General features: G+C 26.9%; 1 protein-coding gene across 1 annotated transcript; it reads right to left on the bottom strand.

Moving 5' to 3' along the window:
- Positions 1-1,382: 1,382 nt before the first annotated feature.
- Positions 1,383-2,952, bottom strand: LOC123269535. The gene is made up of 2 exons (XM_044735316.1): positions 2,736-2,952; positions 1,383-1,701 (listed from the first exon to the last, which is right to left on the bottom strand). Exons 1-2 carry the CDS (start codon positions 2,848-2,850, stop codon positions 1,499-1,501), a joined length of 318 nt encoding a protein of 105 aa, XP_044591251.1. The 5' UTR covers positions 2,851-2,952; the 3' UTR covers positions 1,383-1,498.
- Between the last annotated feature and the right edge of the window lie 16,906 nt (positions 2,953-19,858).

The following is a 19,858-nucleotide window of genomic DNA, read 5'->3' as shown; positions in this document are numbered from 1 at the left end:
GAAAAAAAAAACAGTTTCACTCTAAAAAAATCGCGCCAAGTCCACGTTCATAAGACTATAAGAAAAAAAAATTTTTTTTTTCTTTACAAAAAGATATAAAATAAAGTTATTCCAAAAAAACCATTTTAAAAAAATTTTTTTTTTTGAGATTTCTCAAAATCTAGCGAACCGAATTAATTAAAATTTTCACGAAATTTAATGGCAATGATACTCTTTGGGTCGCTACTAATCTCGATCCAATCAGTTAAGCCGTTCAAAAGTTATAAGAGGTTTACACACACACACACACACACACACACACACACACACACACACACACACACACACACACACACACACACACGGATACCATCGCGAGAATAGTCAGGACAGTTTCTTAGAGCCTCAAAACGTCGAGATTTGATGAAAACTTATTTTTCGCAAAATGGGGTAAAACCAATAACTTCCTGAATTTTTTTAAATTTTCAATTTTTCAGAGTGGAAAGTTAAAAATTCCTATCAGTTATTTTAACAGGTTGATTAAAATATTTGTGAAGAACTTCCTGAATTTCCTCAAAATACCCGTATAATTTTTAAAGGAAATCCATTAAAGCTTTACCTAAATTTTTATGGAGTTAAAGATGAAAATTGATCTTAGTAAATTTTAGATAAAATCTATACCAATAAATGGAGAGCTGGTTTGTTTGTCCGGTTATACTGCGAAAACTACCGAACCGATCGGAATAATACTTATACCATAAAAATGCAGCGTGTTTCGGAGAAGGTTTTAGTATATATGTTAGTGATTACTTATCTGGAGCCTATATTTTTGACTTAGAAATAATGAATTTTTATTGTAACTAAATTTATTCTATCCGATTGTCATTTGTTCAAAATAAATTTTTAATTCTATTGGTTGTTTATATACTAGGCAGATTTCTTCACTTATGAGACCTGCAATTTATTTAACTGAAACTTTCAATGCTCATTAAAAATTTTTTTTTTCAAATCAATTATTATTCATTTTTGTAAGGAAGACACGGGAATGTTATAATGATTGCACATTAAAAGTTAAAATGAATATTAGCTAGAATAATTATACAGATAAAGGTGCATGCCAATTCGATAGAATTGAGAATCTGTGCAAGTCAAAACAATACTCTAATTAAATTTCAAGTTTAGATTTAAAATGTAATTCTATAAAGCGCCCAGCGGAGCGGGCGAGTAATAGCTTGTAGTACAATAAACTGGTTAAACGATTAAACATGACATTTTGAATCCTTGAAAAGAGAGAAACCAATTAGTATTACTAAGTAATGAACGCAACAAGAACATGTTTTATTTTCAAAAAACTTGAAAACAATACAGTTTTTTAAGTTAATTAATTATGAGTCATTGCAAGAGAATAATAAAATACCATCAACATTTTGGGCTTAGAACATTAACCAAATTAACATTGAAAAATATCAATATGTAGAACTTTTAAATAACAAAAAAAAAAAGTGAGAAATTATTGCTTTTAAACATCATTTTCAGGGTCGCTTCCATCATCATTTTTATTTTTCTTATTAGCATGATCTTCATTTTGGTGTTTAGCATCATTTTTATTATCGTTGTTGCTTTTTAAACTCTCACGAATGGTGGAAAGCATCTTTCCGACACACTTTTTAAATTCTGCTGCATTTAACTCTCGGCCATTTGCAGTATGGATCGTCACATATTCTATTGAAAAAAATTATGATGAGATTTAATGAAGTGATAGTTCTTATCGTTAAAGTAGGGTAGGGCGGGACTAGTTGATCGTAGGGGTAAGTTGTGCAATCGAAATATCTCGAAAACTAAGCAACTTACAACAAAAGTGTAAATGGTGAAAAAAAGGGTTACGAGAGGAGAACACATCGCGCGAAAGTCAACTGCCGTCCGATGTTTAGACTAACTGACAAATGTTTTCTTTTTTTTTTTACATAAAAAAAAAAAACAGGTCTTCAGAATTTTTCTCCTATACTCGCTTAAAAATGCTATTTTGTGATCACGAAAGTATTTAAAGATGACTTAATGTTTGCCCTTTCGATTATATATGATTGTTTATTTTTAATTCTTATCATTCTTTTATAATCTAACTTTTATTTTGTTGCTTCAATTGGGGCTAGTTGAGCAAGGCGCTGACTGCGTGTTAAACCAGCCCTACTAGATTTTCGATATTGAAAAATGAAATTTTTCTTCACTAAATTAATAATTATCAATTGATTTGTACATGAGATGATTTAATATAATGTGTAAAAATTAAAATAAATATATAACATAATTATAATTAATATTGTTATGTCTATAACTATTATTACAATCATAATTATACGAATGTAGAATTATAATAAATTAAATATTTGCTAGTTAATAACAATTTTATTTTGTTTTTATATCATTCAATACAGTCATTCCGTTTATTTTAGCCATTGCACAACTAGCCTCATACTCAGCTAGCCTCACTAGTGGGGCACCTTGAGCAATTTGGAGCATTCGCGTATTTCCGGGAATAACTTGAAAATTTGGACTCGGATCGTTTTGTGTTGCTGACCATTTGAAGAAGACTAAATTACGAACCTAACAGTATATGACTTGATTAAATCCGATACATCCTCTTAAAGTTATGGAAGGTCGAACCAAAAGGTGATCAACTAGCCCCGCCCTACCCTATTCTTTATAAATTCTAGTACAGACGTAAAAAAATTCAGCAACATCATTATACGTGAGCTTACCGAAAATAGCTTCAAGATATTTTTCAGGCATTAGTTCTCGTCCTTTTGTTTTAACGATCGTCATCTTGGCTAACTCTTCCGTACCAACAATCAATTTGAATAATTGACGAGTCATTTCTCTTGGATTTTTTGTATTACTTTCCGTAATTAGATCCAATTTAAATCGATTTACAATTATCCCAGATTTTTCGACTAATTCTACCTATTAAGATATAAAATAAATTTTTAAAAAATTATTTGTTTCCTCCCTTTCCAAACAAAAAAAAAAAATACAAGATATTTAGGGCTGATTTCATTTGACGAAATATATTTATCTTTGAAATTTATTCTTGGTCAAAATGAAAAAGAAAAACATTAAAACGGAAATAATCAAATAAAAACTGAAAACATCTGGAGAATCATTCAAATATTTTACGATTTCTCCCGAGCCCAAAAAATCACGAAGAATGAAAGCCTACAGAAAATAACTAAGTGGAAAAAGGTCGATTTTTGCGAAAATAATTCGGAGGAATACCACTGTGACAGTCGAAAAAAGAGGTGATTTTCTGAAATTTTTTTGATAGGGAAAACAAAGGAATTTGGGGATCAGATTTTATTAATGGTACATAAAGATTATTACCCTAAATTTTTATTAAATGTCTGTCCCACCAATTACAATAAAAAAAATTTTTACTACGTAGGTAAACAGTCTAATTCTTCATAATATTGAATGTTTGTAGGATAAATTTTTTATTGAGAGGGAAGTATTTTTTTTAAACTTAGTGATCGAACTGAAATTGGACTTAAAGTATACCAAGGTAAGAGAGAAGAATTTTTCGATGTCCCACCACTCACACTCAGTCAAATGATAATTACGAGAAACTCAAAAAGTAATCGAGGTTTTGACAAAGGGATGTTGTTAATTAGTTATTCTTCTATATTATGAGATAAATTTCACTATAGTATAAGTTTTAGTCACATAATTATAGCTTATAATTGATGGAATTCCAGAGTTATAAATAATAACACGGAATAGTGTAAAACAGTTAATTACACCGTGTTAAATTTACACAAGTGTTTACACCGACTTTTCACACTTACACGACGGTGTAAAAGTCTCTGGGTCCATCTTTTACACCGAAATTTTTACAGTATACTATCTTTGTGTATTCATCAGGATTTCATCCGGAATTCATTTAGAATTCTTATTTGTGTCAAAATATGACTTCCACATGATATTCAGCGGATCACCTGCGGATCACCTGCGGATTACCGGCGGAATCCCGCAACTTTTTTACACGGGAAAGAAAAGCTATTAAATTTACAAGTGTGAAAATGTAAAAATTACATGGTTAAATAATGTTATATTTACTAAGGAAAACTGTTGACTTAAAGGGTAAGAATATGTAAAAATTACATAATTAAATAATGTAATAAGGTAAAAGCCCCAATTATTGACGCTATAAGAGACAAAGTTATGATTTCATTTTTTTTAAGCAATCAAATATAAATATCGATGAATTTTGTTTGTGGTAATGTCTTCAGTAATGTTTTAACTAATCAATTTCTTTTTTTAAAATGATAATCAGTGATATTTACTAATTAATTTTAAATAATTAAATATATGATCTGGATACACCAATTATTGACGGGTTAAAAAACTGATTGATCTAATTATTGACGTACCGTAACCCCAATTATTGACGCCCCTACTGCACATGCGTCGAATCATTTGGTTACATTGTTATTTATCAAAAACTTGATATAAAGTAATCAATATTATTAAAGTTAATTAATAATAATTTCTATGAATGAATAATTATTATGAAAAATATAACAATTTATTTAAAAACTTATTTAACACTAAAACACGCCGAGTTATTTGACAGTTAAAAGCCTTGAATATAATCGCGTATATAACGTATTTTATGCTTAAAAAAAGGCGTCATAGCGCTGTCGACTGGCTGTCAATATGGGATTCACCATAAAAATTATGAACTAGTTATTGACTCTCATTATTTAAATATCGTGAAGCATACAATTAATTTCGATTATTTAATTTTATAAATATTTCATATATTGTTAATTAAAAAAAAAAATAGATCATATAATTACATGAAAAAATTAATTTAAACTCGGCAGTTAAAAAAAATGCTTTTCTAATCAAAGTTGTTAAGAAAATAGACGCTCGTAAGCTGATTTGATGAACTGGTGCTAACTTTATTTTTTTTTTAATAATTAATATTTAATATTTTGAACTGAATGTGATTTTTTTCAATTTTTTAATTAATTAGAATTTAATAAAAATTTATTTGATCGTTATTCTTATTACAGATAATTTAATATATTTAAAAATAATTTAGGGTGTCAATATTTAGACCCCCGTCAATAATTGGGGCTTTTACCTTATTGACAAAAAATTATGTTAATTTTTTAGGAGTAAAATATTGATTTGAAAAAAACTAAAAATGAGACGTATTAAGTTTTGGTTCATTGATTACATTTTAGCTCATATAGATGGGGAAGCTTATGTTTCAAGAAATTTTTAGAGGCCAGTGTATCCGCAATTGAATAATGATGTGTTTCTTTGAAGTCTCCTAAAAAAAAATTTCAGAAAGAAAAATCTTACTTAAAATAAAAAAATTTTTTTTTTCTTTTCTTAATTTGCGGATAATGATGTTTAATTATATTTTTTAATATTTTTAGAGCTTTTAGGAGAAAAAAATTTTTTTGCGAAATTTTTGGGTTTCCTTGTTTTGCCCCGCTATCCTCTTTTGCCCTCCCCCTTTCTATTATAATGCAAACATTGCATTTTTCCAATGAAAACTTACAAAATTTTTTAATGAATTAAAATTTTTTCTATGAAAATTTAAGAGTTTTTCCGTATGTTAAATTTACATTTTTTATAATGTAAAATTTACATTTTTAAAACGGTAAAAATGACATTTTTACGTTTACAGTTTTTTCAATGCAAAAATTACATTCATAAAAATGTAAATTTGACAGATATGTCTCGACAGGAGTGAATGTATAAATTAAACCGTTTTTTCTGTAATTTTCAAACAGGACTTTTTTCCGTGTATATGTAATCATTTTTATTCTAAAACATAAAATTAATATCTTTTTAGAAAAAACAAAGAAAGAAATACAAAGTTTAACAATTAAATCAATGTTTAAAACGTTTATATCAATAACAAGTGTCTAAAACAAAATATTTTGAGAAAATTACCGTTATAGTATATTCAAATTTCTCTTTGAATTTGAAAATTAAAAATACTTGGAAGAAAATTTTGCCATCAGTTTGATAGATTCGTCAAAAAATGAAAAATTCTAAAAATTTATTATAAATTCAACTTTTACCTCAAATAACTTTTAAAGTAGTAAGTAACTTTATTAAAAAATTACTTAGAACATTTCTTGTAGAGCGTTCAATTTTCTACAAAAAACACGTTACATTTTTCTACTGTGACAATTTGTAAATGCGTTAATACTTTTTGCAACAAAAAATAATTTAAATAATTTTTTAAAAATACCAATTCTATTTTTATTGCATATATGACTGTTCAAGGTGTGCAGTTTTTAATTGGTTAATTTTTTTTTTATCAAAAGTACTTGAAGGAAAACAATTTGGCAATCAGTCTGATAAATTTGTCAAAAAATTAAAAAATCTCAAAATTATTTGAAAGTGTTATAAACTATGGAATTATAGCCTGGGGAGGTGCATATGATAACACATTAAAACCTATTGTAAATCTACAAAATAAAATGTTAAGCAAAATAACAAATTCTGATGATATGTTAGGACCATTGAAGATTAAACAATCTTTCGTTGTACAAGCCTTAACCTATTATTTTTGTGAATGTAAAACTTTGTACTCTGATAGAGTAATCAATACAAGATCTAGACAGTTAACATTACCAAAAATTAATAGAACAATAAGTACTAAAAGTGCAATTTATATTGCAATTAGATACTTCAATTTACTTCCTAGTAATCTGAAAGAGCTAAATTTTAATAAATGGTTAAGAAAGCATATTGTGAGGTGGATAAGATCAATAATACTTTAATTCATGATAAATTGTATTTATGTAAAAATTTTGTAAAATTATTCTTAATATACTCTGTACACTACTTACTTAGTTAATTTAATATTATGTATTAATTTTTATAAATGTATTATATTTTTCTGGTGTCTATGCACAGGTGCTTCTTGCACCTCTATAGAATGTTTTACCAGAAGTAAATAAATAAATAAATAAATAAATATTATAAATTCATTTTTTATCTCAAGTAACTTTTTAACTCTGTTAGAAAAAATTTATTAATTGTATGAAAGAAATATATCCTTGTTCATAAAAATAAAAATAATTTAATTTGATGAATTAAAAAAAACTTACATAATCATAAATATAAATATTAATGGTATTTGATAATAATTTTACGACACTTGTATAGTTGCATGGATGATAGGTAAAACTACTAGGTGTTAAAGTAAAGTGTTAAAGAATGATAAAAGGAAAAAAAGGGTAAAGAGTATAGTGCTTTTATGAGGATGCAAACGGGTGGGATGATAGTGGCTACTTTATCAGAACTACCACTGGACAACCTGAAAAGTGGTCGTTGTCTGTTGAACATATTACGCGATGCACACGCGGAGGTCCGGATTTAACTCAACACATAAATGAGGATAGTGTTTTACTTGTTTTACTCACTCAATAGGGCACAAATGATTTTATATATATTTATATTTTATTTTATTAAAGTTAAATCCGTGGGCGAGGGAAACGAGGCCTCTAAAATCTCACACGGATCCCAATATGTAAATGTATGATTATCATCTCACTAAAATAACATACAGGAAGCCATTAGTTGTATTTTAAATCATTTTTTAAAAATACTTATTTATTTCATCGTCTTTCTTATTCAAGCCTTTTTTTTACATAATTAAAACATCACGGATTATTTTATTTATTTTTTATAAAATAATTTGACAGCTTTATTGAAATTTCTGTTTAGTTTTTATTATTTCTCTTTTATTTCGTTTACTTTTTTTTCGAGTTCATTATTATTATTCATCGTTATATGTGTTTATTTTGGTTAATTTCATAGTCAGCTTGTGGGTTTTTATTACTCACTGGTTACTGGTTAGCTCTAACTCTCACTTTGACTTTGCTTTTCATCTTATGACTAATCGACAAATCCAACTAACATTGAATATTTTTTTAATTAGCTAATTTTTGGAAAAATTTTCCATGAAACTTTTTTTATTATTGTATAAATCAATTATTCTTGATCCTCAATTTTTTTTTTTAAATTAAAAGGAGTTTCATAGATAAAAAAAAGCTTCAAAAATTATACATGCTTTAAATTCACTATCAGAAAATTTTTTACGAGAGAAGAAATTTTGAACTGAGGAAAATTTCTAAAATTTTTCGTTTGATTTAAAATGATCAAATTTTTTAAAATGACTTTTTTAGTTCAAAATTTCTGCTTTTATATTAGCTTAATTTTTGGTCTTTTTAATATGAAAAAATATATAAATATTTAAAGTAAGTCATATGGATAAAAATGCTTAAAAAATAAAATATTTTCAAAAATAAATAAAATAATAAAAGCTTCATAAATAAAATAATAAAAGATTTTAATATTACGGTCAAAAAAATTATTTTGATTTAAAATTAAAAATCTTGAACTTGAAAAATTTAGTAAAAATCTGAAAAAAATTTCCAAATTTATTTAAACCAAAAAAAATTTCTTTTAGTTTTGAAACTTCTCTGCTTGATTTAAGATGATCAAAATTTTTAAAATGATTCTTTTATTTTCAATTTCTTCTGTTGTATTAGCTTAATTTTTCGGTGTTTTAATGTAAGGCGATTTTTCTAATAAAAATTTCTAATGAAAAAATTGTAGGTAAAAATACCAAAGTTAAGCTTTAATATCATTGTCAGAAAAATCAATTTAATTGAAAAGTAAAAATTTTGTAAAAATTGTAAATCGAGCAAAAAAAATTTTAAAATTGAGTCACATTCATTAAAATCAGAAAATAATTCTTAGCTTAGAAACTTTTCTACGTGATTCAAGATAATTAAATTCTTTAAAATAACTTTTTTTGGTTCTAAAAAGTTTTGTTTTTAATCAAATTAATTTTTCTCGAGTAGTTTAATAAATTATATTTTATACATTTTACTAAGAAAAATTGAAGGTGAAAATATCCAAATTTTATAAATTAATTAAAATTAATTTTTGGATGAAAGAAATATATTTAACATGCGAAATAACCTTCAGGAAGTGATAAAATACATTAAAGTCGCTAAAAATGTTCTCAAAAATATAATGTAGTCCTAATTTCCTAAGTTGTAGTTCCAAATATTTAGCTATTATTATTTCACTTCAGTTATTATGGTTCAAAATTTTCATTGCATGTATAATTGCTTAAAATATTCATTTTATTATTTTCTTTATGTTCTTGAAATATTATTTATAATTATTCAATATTGCTTATAATCTTGAAGTCGCTTATGACCATGTTGTTTATGCGACTATTAAGTAAACAAAAATAAAATAAAAAAAACATGAGAAATAAATTTTTTCAGAACTTGAAAATTTGAAAATTTATTTTTTTTCCTCATTTTTAATTATTGATAAAAATTATTTTAAGTAGAAATGTAGAAGCTCTAAAAATAAGCTATTTAAGATAATGTTTTCTTTTTTAAAAATATGATTTGTTCTGCTACATATTACTAGAAACGCAATTAGATATATAATCATATACATGACTCAAAATATTGCACCGACGCATAATAATAAGTGTATTGAGACTTATATCTTACATTTGACATCACAATAACTTAATGGACTATAATTATACCTTCGGATCTACTGAATTAATAAAAATAAATTATTCACAATTCCAGACTTATTATTCGTAATTAAATTGACCTACTGTAAATTTATGTGAACAAAAATAAGATTGTTTCGATAAATACAGAATAAATTTTACCAAGCAAGTAAAACTGGTTTTTCTTTATCTCAATTTTTTTATTTGCTCTAATATAAAATTTGAAAGCAAAAAATAAACATTTGCTTTATTTTGAGTTTGATTTTTTTTTCAAAAATTAGTTTCAAAAAATTTTAATAGAAAAATGATGTTAAATATTTGTAAAAAAATTATTTTAAAAATTCCATGGAAGAACAAATTTTAAAAGTTTACTATTCCATCTTCCGTCACTATTTTTCCGCGTCATTTCCTGGCAATTTAAAATTTTTTTCCAATACATAAACCAAGTATTTCCGTTTGTCTTAATGTATTTAAACAATACCTCACTTTACCTAGAATTTTATCATCTGTTCTGTATGTCCAGGAGAAAAAATTTTGCGTCATAAAACGTTTCAAGAATTTGAGCGTAAATATTGTTTAACAAATTGAAGATAATCTGAGCGATAAAATCAAAAATTTACGAAAAAAAAAAAAAAAAAATTAAAACTTGCCCCTACGTTTTAAACTAATCCAAAGTTTGCTCAAAGAATTACGTGACATAAAATAAAAAAAACACTTCCTCACAAACACACAAATCAAACCACGATAAGTTAGTTCAACTGCGGCATCTCTTAAAAAAGACAAAGAAAATAAATTTCGGCATAACTCAAACGTAGGACAAACATAGGCGTGTTATTGTCACCATCACCAAACTCGTTAAATTAAACTCTGGTTACAGCCTTACAATTACCCAATTATTTTGACACAATACCACGTCTAATTCATCAAACTATCGATAAAAAAAACCGCCGCCGCTTTAAAGTTTTATTAAAATAAGTTTTCTTTGTTACATAACTTTAGCATCTCCTCCTATAATTTAACCCGAACGTGCTGCTCAATTCAACATTTCGCAACAGGTGTAATAAACATTGCAGTCTCTAATTAGTCGCTAATTTAATGAACCAATTAAAATCTTCTAAACAGGTTGTTGTTGAAAATGTGTGTATTTAACAACAATAACAATAACAACAGTGATGAATATTTAACGTTGTTATTATGACGATAATAAAACGCCATTGTTGCATTATTATCGCAATGACTTATCCTTGAAGCATATAAGCGATTATACGGGTAGAAGTTATTAACTTGACGCACAATATTATTGGCTTAAAAATAAATAAATGTGTATGTACACTACAATTACTCATTTCTCAATCTTATTTTATAATGTGTTTTTTTTTTTTTTTTTTTTTTTTTTTATTGCTCAATTGTAATAAAATTCAATCGACATTTATGTTTATCTCTCAGATAAGACAATATTGATCTACTATTTTTGCTTAATAAATCATCAATTATTCATCCTTTTTCTTCAGCCGACAAAAATCGGGTAGAATCATCATATGTAATTCATGTATGATGTATATTAAATAGACTGGGCTAAAAAAAATTGTCTGATTTTTTTTCTGCACTGTAAAAAACTGGGAGTGAATTTGGATTTGAATTCGGAAAACATTCGAGTACGAAGTTCTTATAGTAAAATCAATTTTTATTTTACTCAGACAAATTTTATGTGCCAAATTAATTTTTTTTGTTAGTATAACATAAATTTTACTTGAAAAAAATTTTTTTTGTCACATGCTGAGAAATTTATGGTAATAATTATGATCAAATGATGGTAAAATTTTAAATTTTGGCATGATGGTGATCATTATCATCAATATTATAATATTTATAATACAAGATAGTAAAAGTTACCATTATTAATGGACAAAAATATAGTAACTATTACCATCAATAGATGATATTCGTTACCAATAAAATTATTGAAATTTTGTTTCAATTAATTACTTTTTGTGTATAAATACATGTCATGAATATATAATATCTATTAAGTATTTAAAATATGTAAAAATTTATGTGAGTATTCAAATGGAAGTCTCGATGAGTCTAATATCGAAATAAACTTATATCGTGAAAAATATCATTAGTTTACAAGATTTAATATCATTATTGACATTTTAATTTAATTGAATTTAATTCAATAATCTTAATTATTGACATTTTCTAAGATATAAGCTCATTCCGATGTTACATTCATTGAGACCTTTCATTTGAGTACCCACATGCATTTTTCATATTTTTTATATATATTTGATATTTGTAAATATATAAAATATATATAAAATTCATGTGGGTACTCAAACGAAAGGTCTCAATGAGTGTAATATCGAGATGAGCTTATATCTTGAAACATATCATTGGTTGACAAGATACAATGTCATTTTTTAATTATTGACATTTTCTACGATATGAGTTTTTAATTTGTATAAAAAAATTTTTTTGAATTCGAGAAAATGAAAAACGATTTATTTATTGTAATCAAAACTTTTTTTTTTAATTTTATTCAATAAACGAAATAAAAAATTTACTCTGTTGAGTGAAGTCTATTAATAATATAATTTAAATCATCCACTCCACATTCACTCCGAAAATTTTTTACAGTGTAAAGATATTATAACAAAAATATTATTCAAGGCGACCATAAAAAAATTGTAATTTATTAATAATAATAAATCTATTAAGAAAAAAAATTTTTTTTGAAAAAAATGAGCAAATGTTCTAATTAACATGTTCTTATCTTAACATTTTTTAATTAATTGCTATTTTCAGAAGTTATTCGAGGTTTTAGGAAGCACTGTCCATAAAGCTACAATCAAATATCAAATATAAAGTTTCTTTTGATTTATGTAATAAATTTATATATGCAAGGTTGTACTGATAAAAAAAAATTAACTTGATTAAAAAAAAAACTTAAACCAAGAAAATTATTTTGAAGAACTTGATTCCAGAGGAATGCTTAAAGCCAAGAAAAATTTCTTGGTTAAAGAGTTTTTCTTCTTTATTCAAGATAATAAAATTATTCAAAATGATTTTCTTTGTTTAAAGATTATTTTTTCTTGATCAAAGTAAACTTTTTTTACTATTTTGTATAAGAGAAAAAGAAACAGAGATCATTTTTGATAGTTTTATATTAAATATTACTATTACATGTTCTGAATTTGTACTTTTAATTATGCAAAATATTCAGTATGTTATTTATGTTTTTTACTTAAATTTTTATTGAAATCTGAAGGTTTATTTTTTAAAAATACAACAAAAACTTTAGGGAAAAAATTTCAGCCAAATTTACATGTGACAGTGGGTAAATTTCCGAGCGTATTAGTATTTGAAATAGAAAGTTTCAGAATTGGCCTGCAAAGTCAAATTGTAGACTTTTTTCGATTTTTAATTTATTATTTTTTCGATCTATTTCCGCAGATTTATTGATCGCTACAAAAGATTAGTCGTTAGAAAAAATAGTATCTCCATCTCCAGAAAATGACCGGTTTGTGTTTCACTAAAATAAACCATTTGAGAAAATTAAGACTCACCGTGACTAAAATTTTCTTGAGTAAATAAACGGTAGCTTGTCGAATGCGAAACAAAAAGATCTGTTGTTTTTAGGGCAATAATCCAGGACCCTTTGAGGTAAAAACTCGGTGGATGGTGGATGGAAGATTATACTCATTGATGTAGAAGCTGAAGGTATAGGAGCTGAAGTTGGCCGCTGGCGAGGAAAAGAGAGTCAGGAAACGCGTCAAGAGCCCCTCATTCATCTGATCATTTCACGGTTCATTCAGACACAACGTACCACTTAATACATAGTAATATCTTTAAAACTATTAGCCGATGCCTAATAGTCTACGCTTTTGTTTTTCGTCACTATACCACTCATCTTATATTAGGAACGGAAAAGATTTTAGAACTCCATTCAATTTTTCATTGGTTCATTTATCTCAATGGTAACTACAAGAAAAAAAATTTTTTAAATGTTTTCATTGATAATTAAGATTTCTTATAAAAGATAATTTAAATCAATGCTCAAAAAAATATTTCAAACTTGAAAAATGGATAAAAGACAAAAAAGGTAATTTTTTGGTGATTTTTGACAAACAAAAAAAATTGCAGTGTTTTGAAATTTTTAACCATGCGAATTTTTACTTTTTTTTCAGTCAACATTGTCACTTAAAAAATAATTTCTTCATCAATAGTGATTAACAGTTTTTTTTTTTTATATGGAATGTTTTGCAGTTTTCAAAAGTCTACTTTCACTCCTTGTCCGATCATCATTACTTGAGTTATTATCACAGTAAAAAAACACTTTTTTATTTTGATCGAAGATAACTCTGCGCCAAATCATCGTACAGATTTTACAATAAAGTCAGATTAAAAAATATTAAATTTTCTAAAAAAAACTTCATAGTAAAATATAAAATTATCAAACAAAATTTACTGAAGCTCGTAGATCGTTTTTAAGATTTCAAGATCAGTAAAAATTTGAAAAATTTTTAACTTCCCACTAAGAAAATTGAAAATTTTCAAAAATCGGGAAGTTATTGTTTTTATCCCGTTTTTCGAAAATCGAGAGTTTTCATCAGATCTCGACGTTTTGAGGTCCTAGAAAGCTTCCCTGTCTATTCCCGCGATGGTGACTGTATGTATGTATGTATGTACGGATGTGTGTGTGTGTGTGTGTGTGTGTGTGTGTGTGTATGTAAACCTCTCATAAATTTTGAACGGCTTGACCGATTTGATCGCGGTTGGTGCCATTCGAAAGGTTTCAACTAAACTTTGATTTTAAATACAAGTTGGACCGATAGATTTTGACAAATCTTAAAAAAACTGCGAAAAAAAATTTTTCCAAATGTGGTTTTTTTTTAATAACTTTCAAACGGCTCCACCGATCAATTCCAAAAACTAATCAGCTCTTAACATCAAAAAACCACGTCGATCGCCACCAATCTGGTCAAAATCGGTTGATTCGTTCGTGAGTTATCGTTGACGAAAGGAATTGAAAAAAAGTGTTTTTTTCGAATTACACCGAAACTTTCGGTCTTATCAATTTGTGTTTAAAAATTTATCATAGAACTTGACAAACTGCGTCGAATGCCGCCAACCGCGTGAAAATCAGTTCATTCATTCAAAAGTTATTGCGGTTTGAAAACTCAAAAAATAGTGTTTTATCAATCTTCAAACAACATATAAATTGTATTTTTGAGCTCTTCGAGCTTAAAAACGTCGTAAATGCATTTTTAAGCGCCCAGGTGTGGAATTAGCGGGAAGTTGCAGGGATGGCCTTCAGGGTCAACCATTTTCCTAATTTTTTTTTGTGGTTTTTTTAGGAGTATTCTGGAATCATCTATATTATTAAGAGAATAAGAAAAATTTGTGTGGCCAGTGTATTTATTCTTATCATTCTCGCACAGAAAACAAAATTAACTTGATTCAAGAGAAAAATTCTTGAACCAAGAATATAATTTTGAAGGAGTAATTGTCTTGAATCAAGACGAAAAATCCTTGAATTAAGTAAAATTTCTTTAAATCAAGAAAAATTTTCTTAAATCAAGAATTTTTCTACTAAAACCAAGAATATTGATCTCTTTAAAAATATATACGTGATTCAAGAACATTTTTCTGTGCGTCAATAGTTAGTTTATAATGATAAGTATTTGGGTTGCATTCGAAAATGCTTTATCTCTAGATATATAATTAAGCTTTATCTCTAGATATATAATTAAGAAATGACCTTGTTTCTTGTGAACTATTGACATTTTTAAAGATATAAGCTCATCCCGACATTACACTCATCGAGACCTTTCATTTGAGTATCCACATCAATTTTTCATATATTTTATATATTTATATATACGAATATATGAAAAATATATCAAAATGCATGTGGGTACTCAAATAAAAGCTCTTGATTAGAATACTATCGGGATGAGCTTATATTTTTAAAAACGTCAATAGTTAAAAAAGTACAGTGCAATTTAACAAAAGTCATTATCTAATAAAGCAAAATTTTATTTATTTATAGTTCATAAGTCATGGCAGTCAAATAATGATTGCAAGGTTGCTAGTACATGTTTAAAAATTTTTATGGCAAAATTTCAAAACTAAAAACTCTGAGCTACAATTTGTTATTTTTTTGGTATACAACTATTTTCTTCCGGTTTACAGTTTGTTGAAAATAACTCAAAAATTTGGAATTTTTTAAAATATATTTTTTATATAATTTTCATTTGTGATTAGTAGAGTCAAAATTAATTAAAAGTATAATTTTTGGTCTTTTTCTTTTATTAAAATTTTGGGTTCAACAGGGATTTTTAATGAAAATTAATTTAGCAGATTTTTGATAATTTTAAGAATTTTGGTGACAAATAAATTATTGCAAAAAAATTTACAAGTAGAAATTTAAAAAAATTAAAAATGCAATTAAAAAAAAAAAATTTTTAACTTCCCGCTAAGAAAATTGAAAATTTTCAAAAATCGGGAAGTTATTGGTTTTATCCCGTTTTTCGAAAATCGAGTTCTCATCAGATCTTGACGTTTTGAGGTCCTAGGAAGCTTCCCTGATTGTTTTCGCGATGATGTCCGTATGTGTGTGTGTGTGTGTGTGTGTGTGTGTGTGTGTGTGTGTGTGTGTGTGTGACCCTCTTATAACTTTTGAACAGTTTGACCAATTTAATCGCGGTTGGTGCCATTCGAAAGGGCTTGACCAAACTTAGATTTTGAATACCATTTGGACCGATTCGAACCAGTAGATTTTGAGAAATCTCAAAAAAACTACAAAAAAAAATTTTTTTAAATGAGGTTTTTTTGGAATTACTTTTAAATGGCTTCACCGATCAATTCCAAAATCTAATCAGATCGTAAGATCAAAAAACCACGTCGATCACCGCAAGCCCGGTCAAAATCAGTTGATCCGTTCATGAGTTATCGTTGTCGAAAGAAAACCGACAAAAGTGTTTTTTCGGAATTACTTCAAAATTCCTGGCTCGATCGATTTAAACTTGAAAATTTTTCATGGAACTTCAAAAACTGCGTCGAATGCCGCCAACCGCGTGAAAATCGGTTCATTCATTGAAAAGTTATTGCCGTTTGAAAATTCAAAAAATTGTGTTTTATTAAACTGCTATTAGAGTTTTAAGCTCGAAGAGCTCAAATTGACACAAAAACGTAATGTATAGTTTTGAGCGCTTAAGAACAAAATGAGCGGGAAGTTGCAGGGATGGCCTTTAGGGTCAACCGTCATCCTAATTTTTTGGAACAAATTTGCTTGTTAAAAAAAATTAAAATATGGTCAACTGCTAACTTTAATATCATGGATTTTTACGAAGTATAGTTCATTAAATTTCAAAATAAATCGAAGTATGAGTTTAAAAGTAATTAAAAAAAAAAAGTTTTCAAAAATGTTATTTTGAACTTTTTCAAAATCTACACACTTGAATCAGTTAAAACTAAAAAAAAAAAAAAAACAAATTTTGTTATATAAAATACGGAAAATATAAAAAATTATATCAAAAGTACAATTTTTTCTGAAACATTCTTTGCTGTCCGTCAAAAAATGATGTATGAAAAAAAAAGAACGAAAATCAATACTCTGTTGTATTCCCACCTGGTAAAAATTCCCGATAACGACAATGATAACTTTTTGCACTGCGGCGACATCAAAGAAGACACAAACACACATTACACAAGTACTTCTCTTTATATTCATGTCAACATAAATTCTCGAATGTTTGCGTCTGTATATTAAAAAGACACTATATACGATAATAACAATATGAAAAAGCATCTTAGACGAAGAGTCGCTTAGTTTAAATCCCTTACCATCACATCTTCTAGACCAGGAATATCATTATTCTCGTTCTTCCTCCTGGTATGCCTGGTACAACTTTACCATTTAAACTCATCTTTTCACCACAATCATCATCCTTTATTTCAATCCATCATTTTAATTTATCTCCTCGGTAACTAAAAACATCATCTATAATTGGCTGCTATTATGAAAAGTTATTATAATTTAACTATTCACAAACTATTTTTATTTCTTTACGATACCAATTAAAAATGTACATTTTAATCGTAATTTTAAGTATGTTAATAATAACATTTTAAATTGCAAAATTTAGACTCACTAAATAACATACACACTTTCAAATAATGAATAAATTTATCCATAAATTTTTATTTTTTTCCATCACCAGCAGAGTCGTCGCAAGAAAATTAGGAGTTTAACATAATTGCCGGGGTCAAATTGTTAAGCCGCACCTTTAGATCTTGCATATATGTATATTGTATATATTTATAAATATATGTATGCCGGATGGTGGATATATACATCAGTACATTTTATATGCTCCGCCCGCAACATATAAGAGATCTTTCTCGAGACACTAAGTTTATTGCGACCACCATAAGCGGTTCTTTCTTCCCTCAGTTCGTCTTCTCGGATCCTTAGAGCCAAAGCTGTATACGTAGTCTTCAGACAGTCTTATCTATTCATATACCTTTTTTACGCCATATCTATAACCATGTCCATGCTTGATCTAATCGACCTTTTATTTTATAAATTTATTTGTTTTTCTTTTTGTCTACACCAAATCGAAACAATTGATAGATTTTTTCAAAGATTTACGTAGCCCTTTCGATTGTCCAAAATTTTTTTTTTGTTTTTTAACTTATTAGAGGTGTCTCTTATAATTTTTTCAAATTTTTTATCCAACCAAAAAAACAAAAACAAATTAAAAAAAGCATTTTTTTGTAAATATTTATAATTTAGTCAAAAATTTATTTGTTAGGACCTTTATTTCAAAATTTTTTTCTGTAAATTTATTTTTGGTAATTATTTACAAGTGGGCTCAACCCATGCTAAGCCATGTTAATTTTTTTTTTTTTTTTTTCATCAAATTGAACAACTTTTTTTTTTTTAAACTGTCCGTTTTTTTTTATGTTCTTTAAAAAAATATATCAAAAACATCAAAAAAAGATAAAAAAGAAATTTTATCCAAAAATTTCGACAATATCTCAACATGCAGTTTTTGACGAAAAGAAAAAACATTAAAAAAGATTTTCTGTTTGTTAATCCCTTGAGTGCATGACGTTACACTTCTTTGTTTGCACTTTTTTAAACCCAAACACCTTTGTACCCTTCCGTTGCGGCTGTACCTGAGATTGTGTATTGGGTAGGTTAACACTTTTTAAGTAAAATTTTTAAAGCCGTTGTAAGGCTACTGTCGTGATAAAGAAAACTTAATTACTGTGTATGGCTTAAGGATTATTGTTCGTAGCGATGGCTTATTTTATTTTATAAAATTTATTTCTGTTTTTAATTTATGCAAAAAATTGTATGAAAAAAATTAGCTTATTGTTTGATTTTTTGATAGCATCATTGAATTATTTTTATTAATTTCATTAGAAACTTATTTTTTTTCATTTTATTTATTGACAAAATAAAGCTAAAAATTTTATCTATTTGAATACCGATCTATTTATTCAAAAAATTGAATATTTTATAAAAAAACGTATTAAAACTTTAACTACTTTATCCTTAAAGTATACTAAAAAATTTCTAAATTTTATTGATTTAGATCTTAGAGATATCATTCTTCTCCAATGGTCATTTTCTGAGTAAAGGATCATTTTTAAAAAAATTTCCAAAGAATCCCATAAAAAGACAAAAAATCCATCGCCGTCAAGACTTCCCGAGTCGAAATTTTGGCTCGACTCTTTTCATTTCTCATTCATCAATTTTCATTCAAGAGTATCTTAGTCTTAAATCTCCCGAGTTATGCTTTTCTAAAAAACTATTTTTTCTTCTATTCTCTATCGAATTCGACAGTTTAACGATTTACCTAAAACAGCCGAGGATTATAAATAGCCACATTACTGACCAAATAAATTACGCTCGGAATGCGCTATAAAAAAGTACTTTTTGGCAAGCTGACACTTAAAACCAGAATAAGTCTACATAAAAAAAAAGATATTTGTGAGGGCGACGAAAAAGAAACGAAAAAGGTTTTTTTTACAGATATGTGACAATATTTGTCACTGATAGGCGCTCACTCACTATTTACCATCACACATACATTCTGTATTTACTGACAGCTTTGTTTCCGTGAGTTTCCGTTTCCTGGGACACCTTGTATTATCGCCGTCCAGCAAACATGGCGGTACCTCTGATCACCGTAGTCTATATGCTCTATAGCCCATCATAACAAAATTATCTGTTTTATTGTCATTTTCACCTTTTATTTATATAAACACACACTTACATAAACATAC

This window comes from Cotesia glomerata, linkage group LG7 (assembly GCF_020080835.1).
Source record: "Cotesia glomerata isolate CgM1 linkage group LG7, MPM_Cglom_v2.3, whole genome shotgun sequence".
NCBI classification, from domain to species: Eukaryota; Metazoa; Arthropoda; class Insecta; order Hymenoptera; family Braconidae; genus Cotesia; species Cotesia glomerata.
This window is presented reverse-complemented; position numbering and strand designations above follow the sequence as displayed.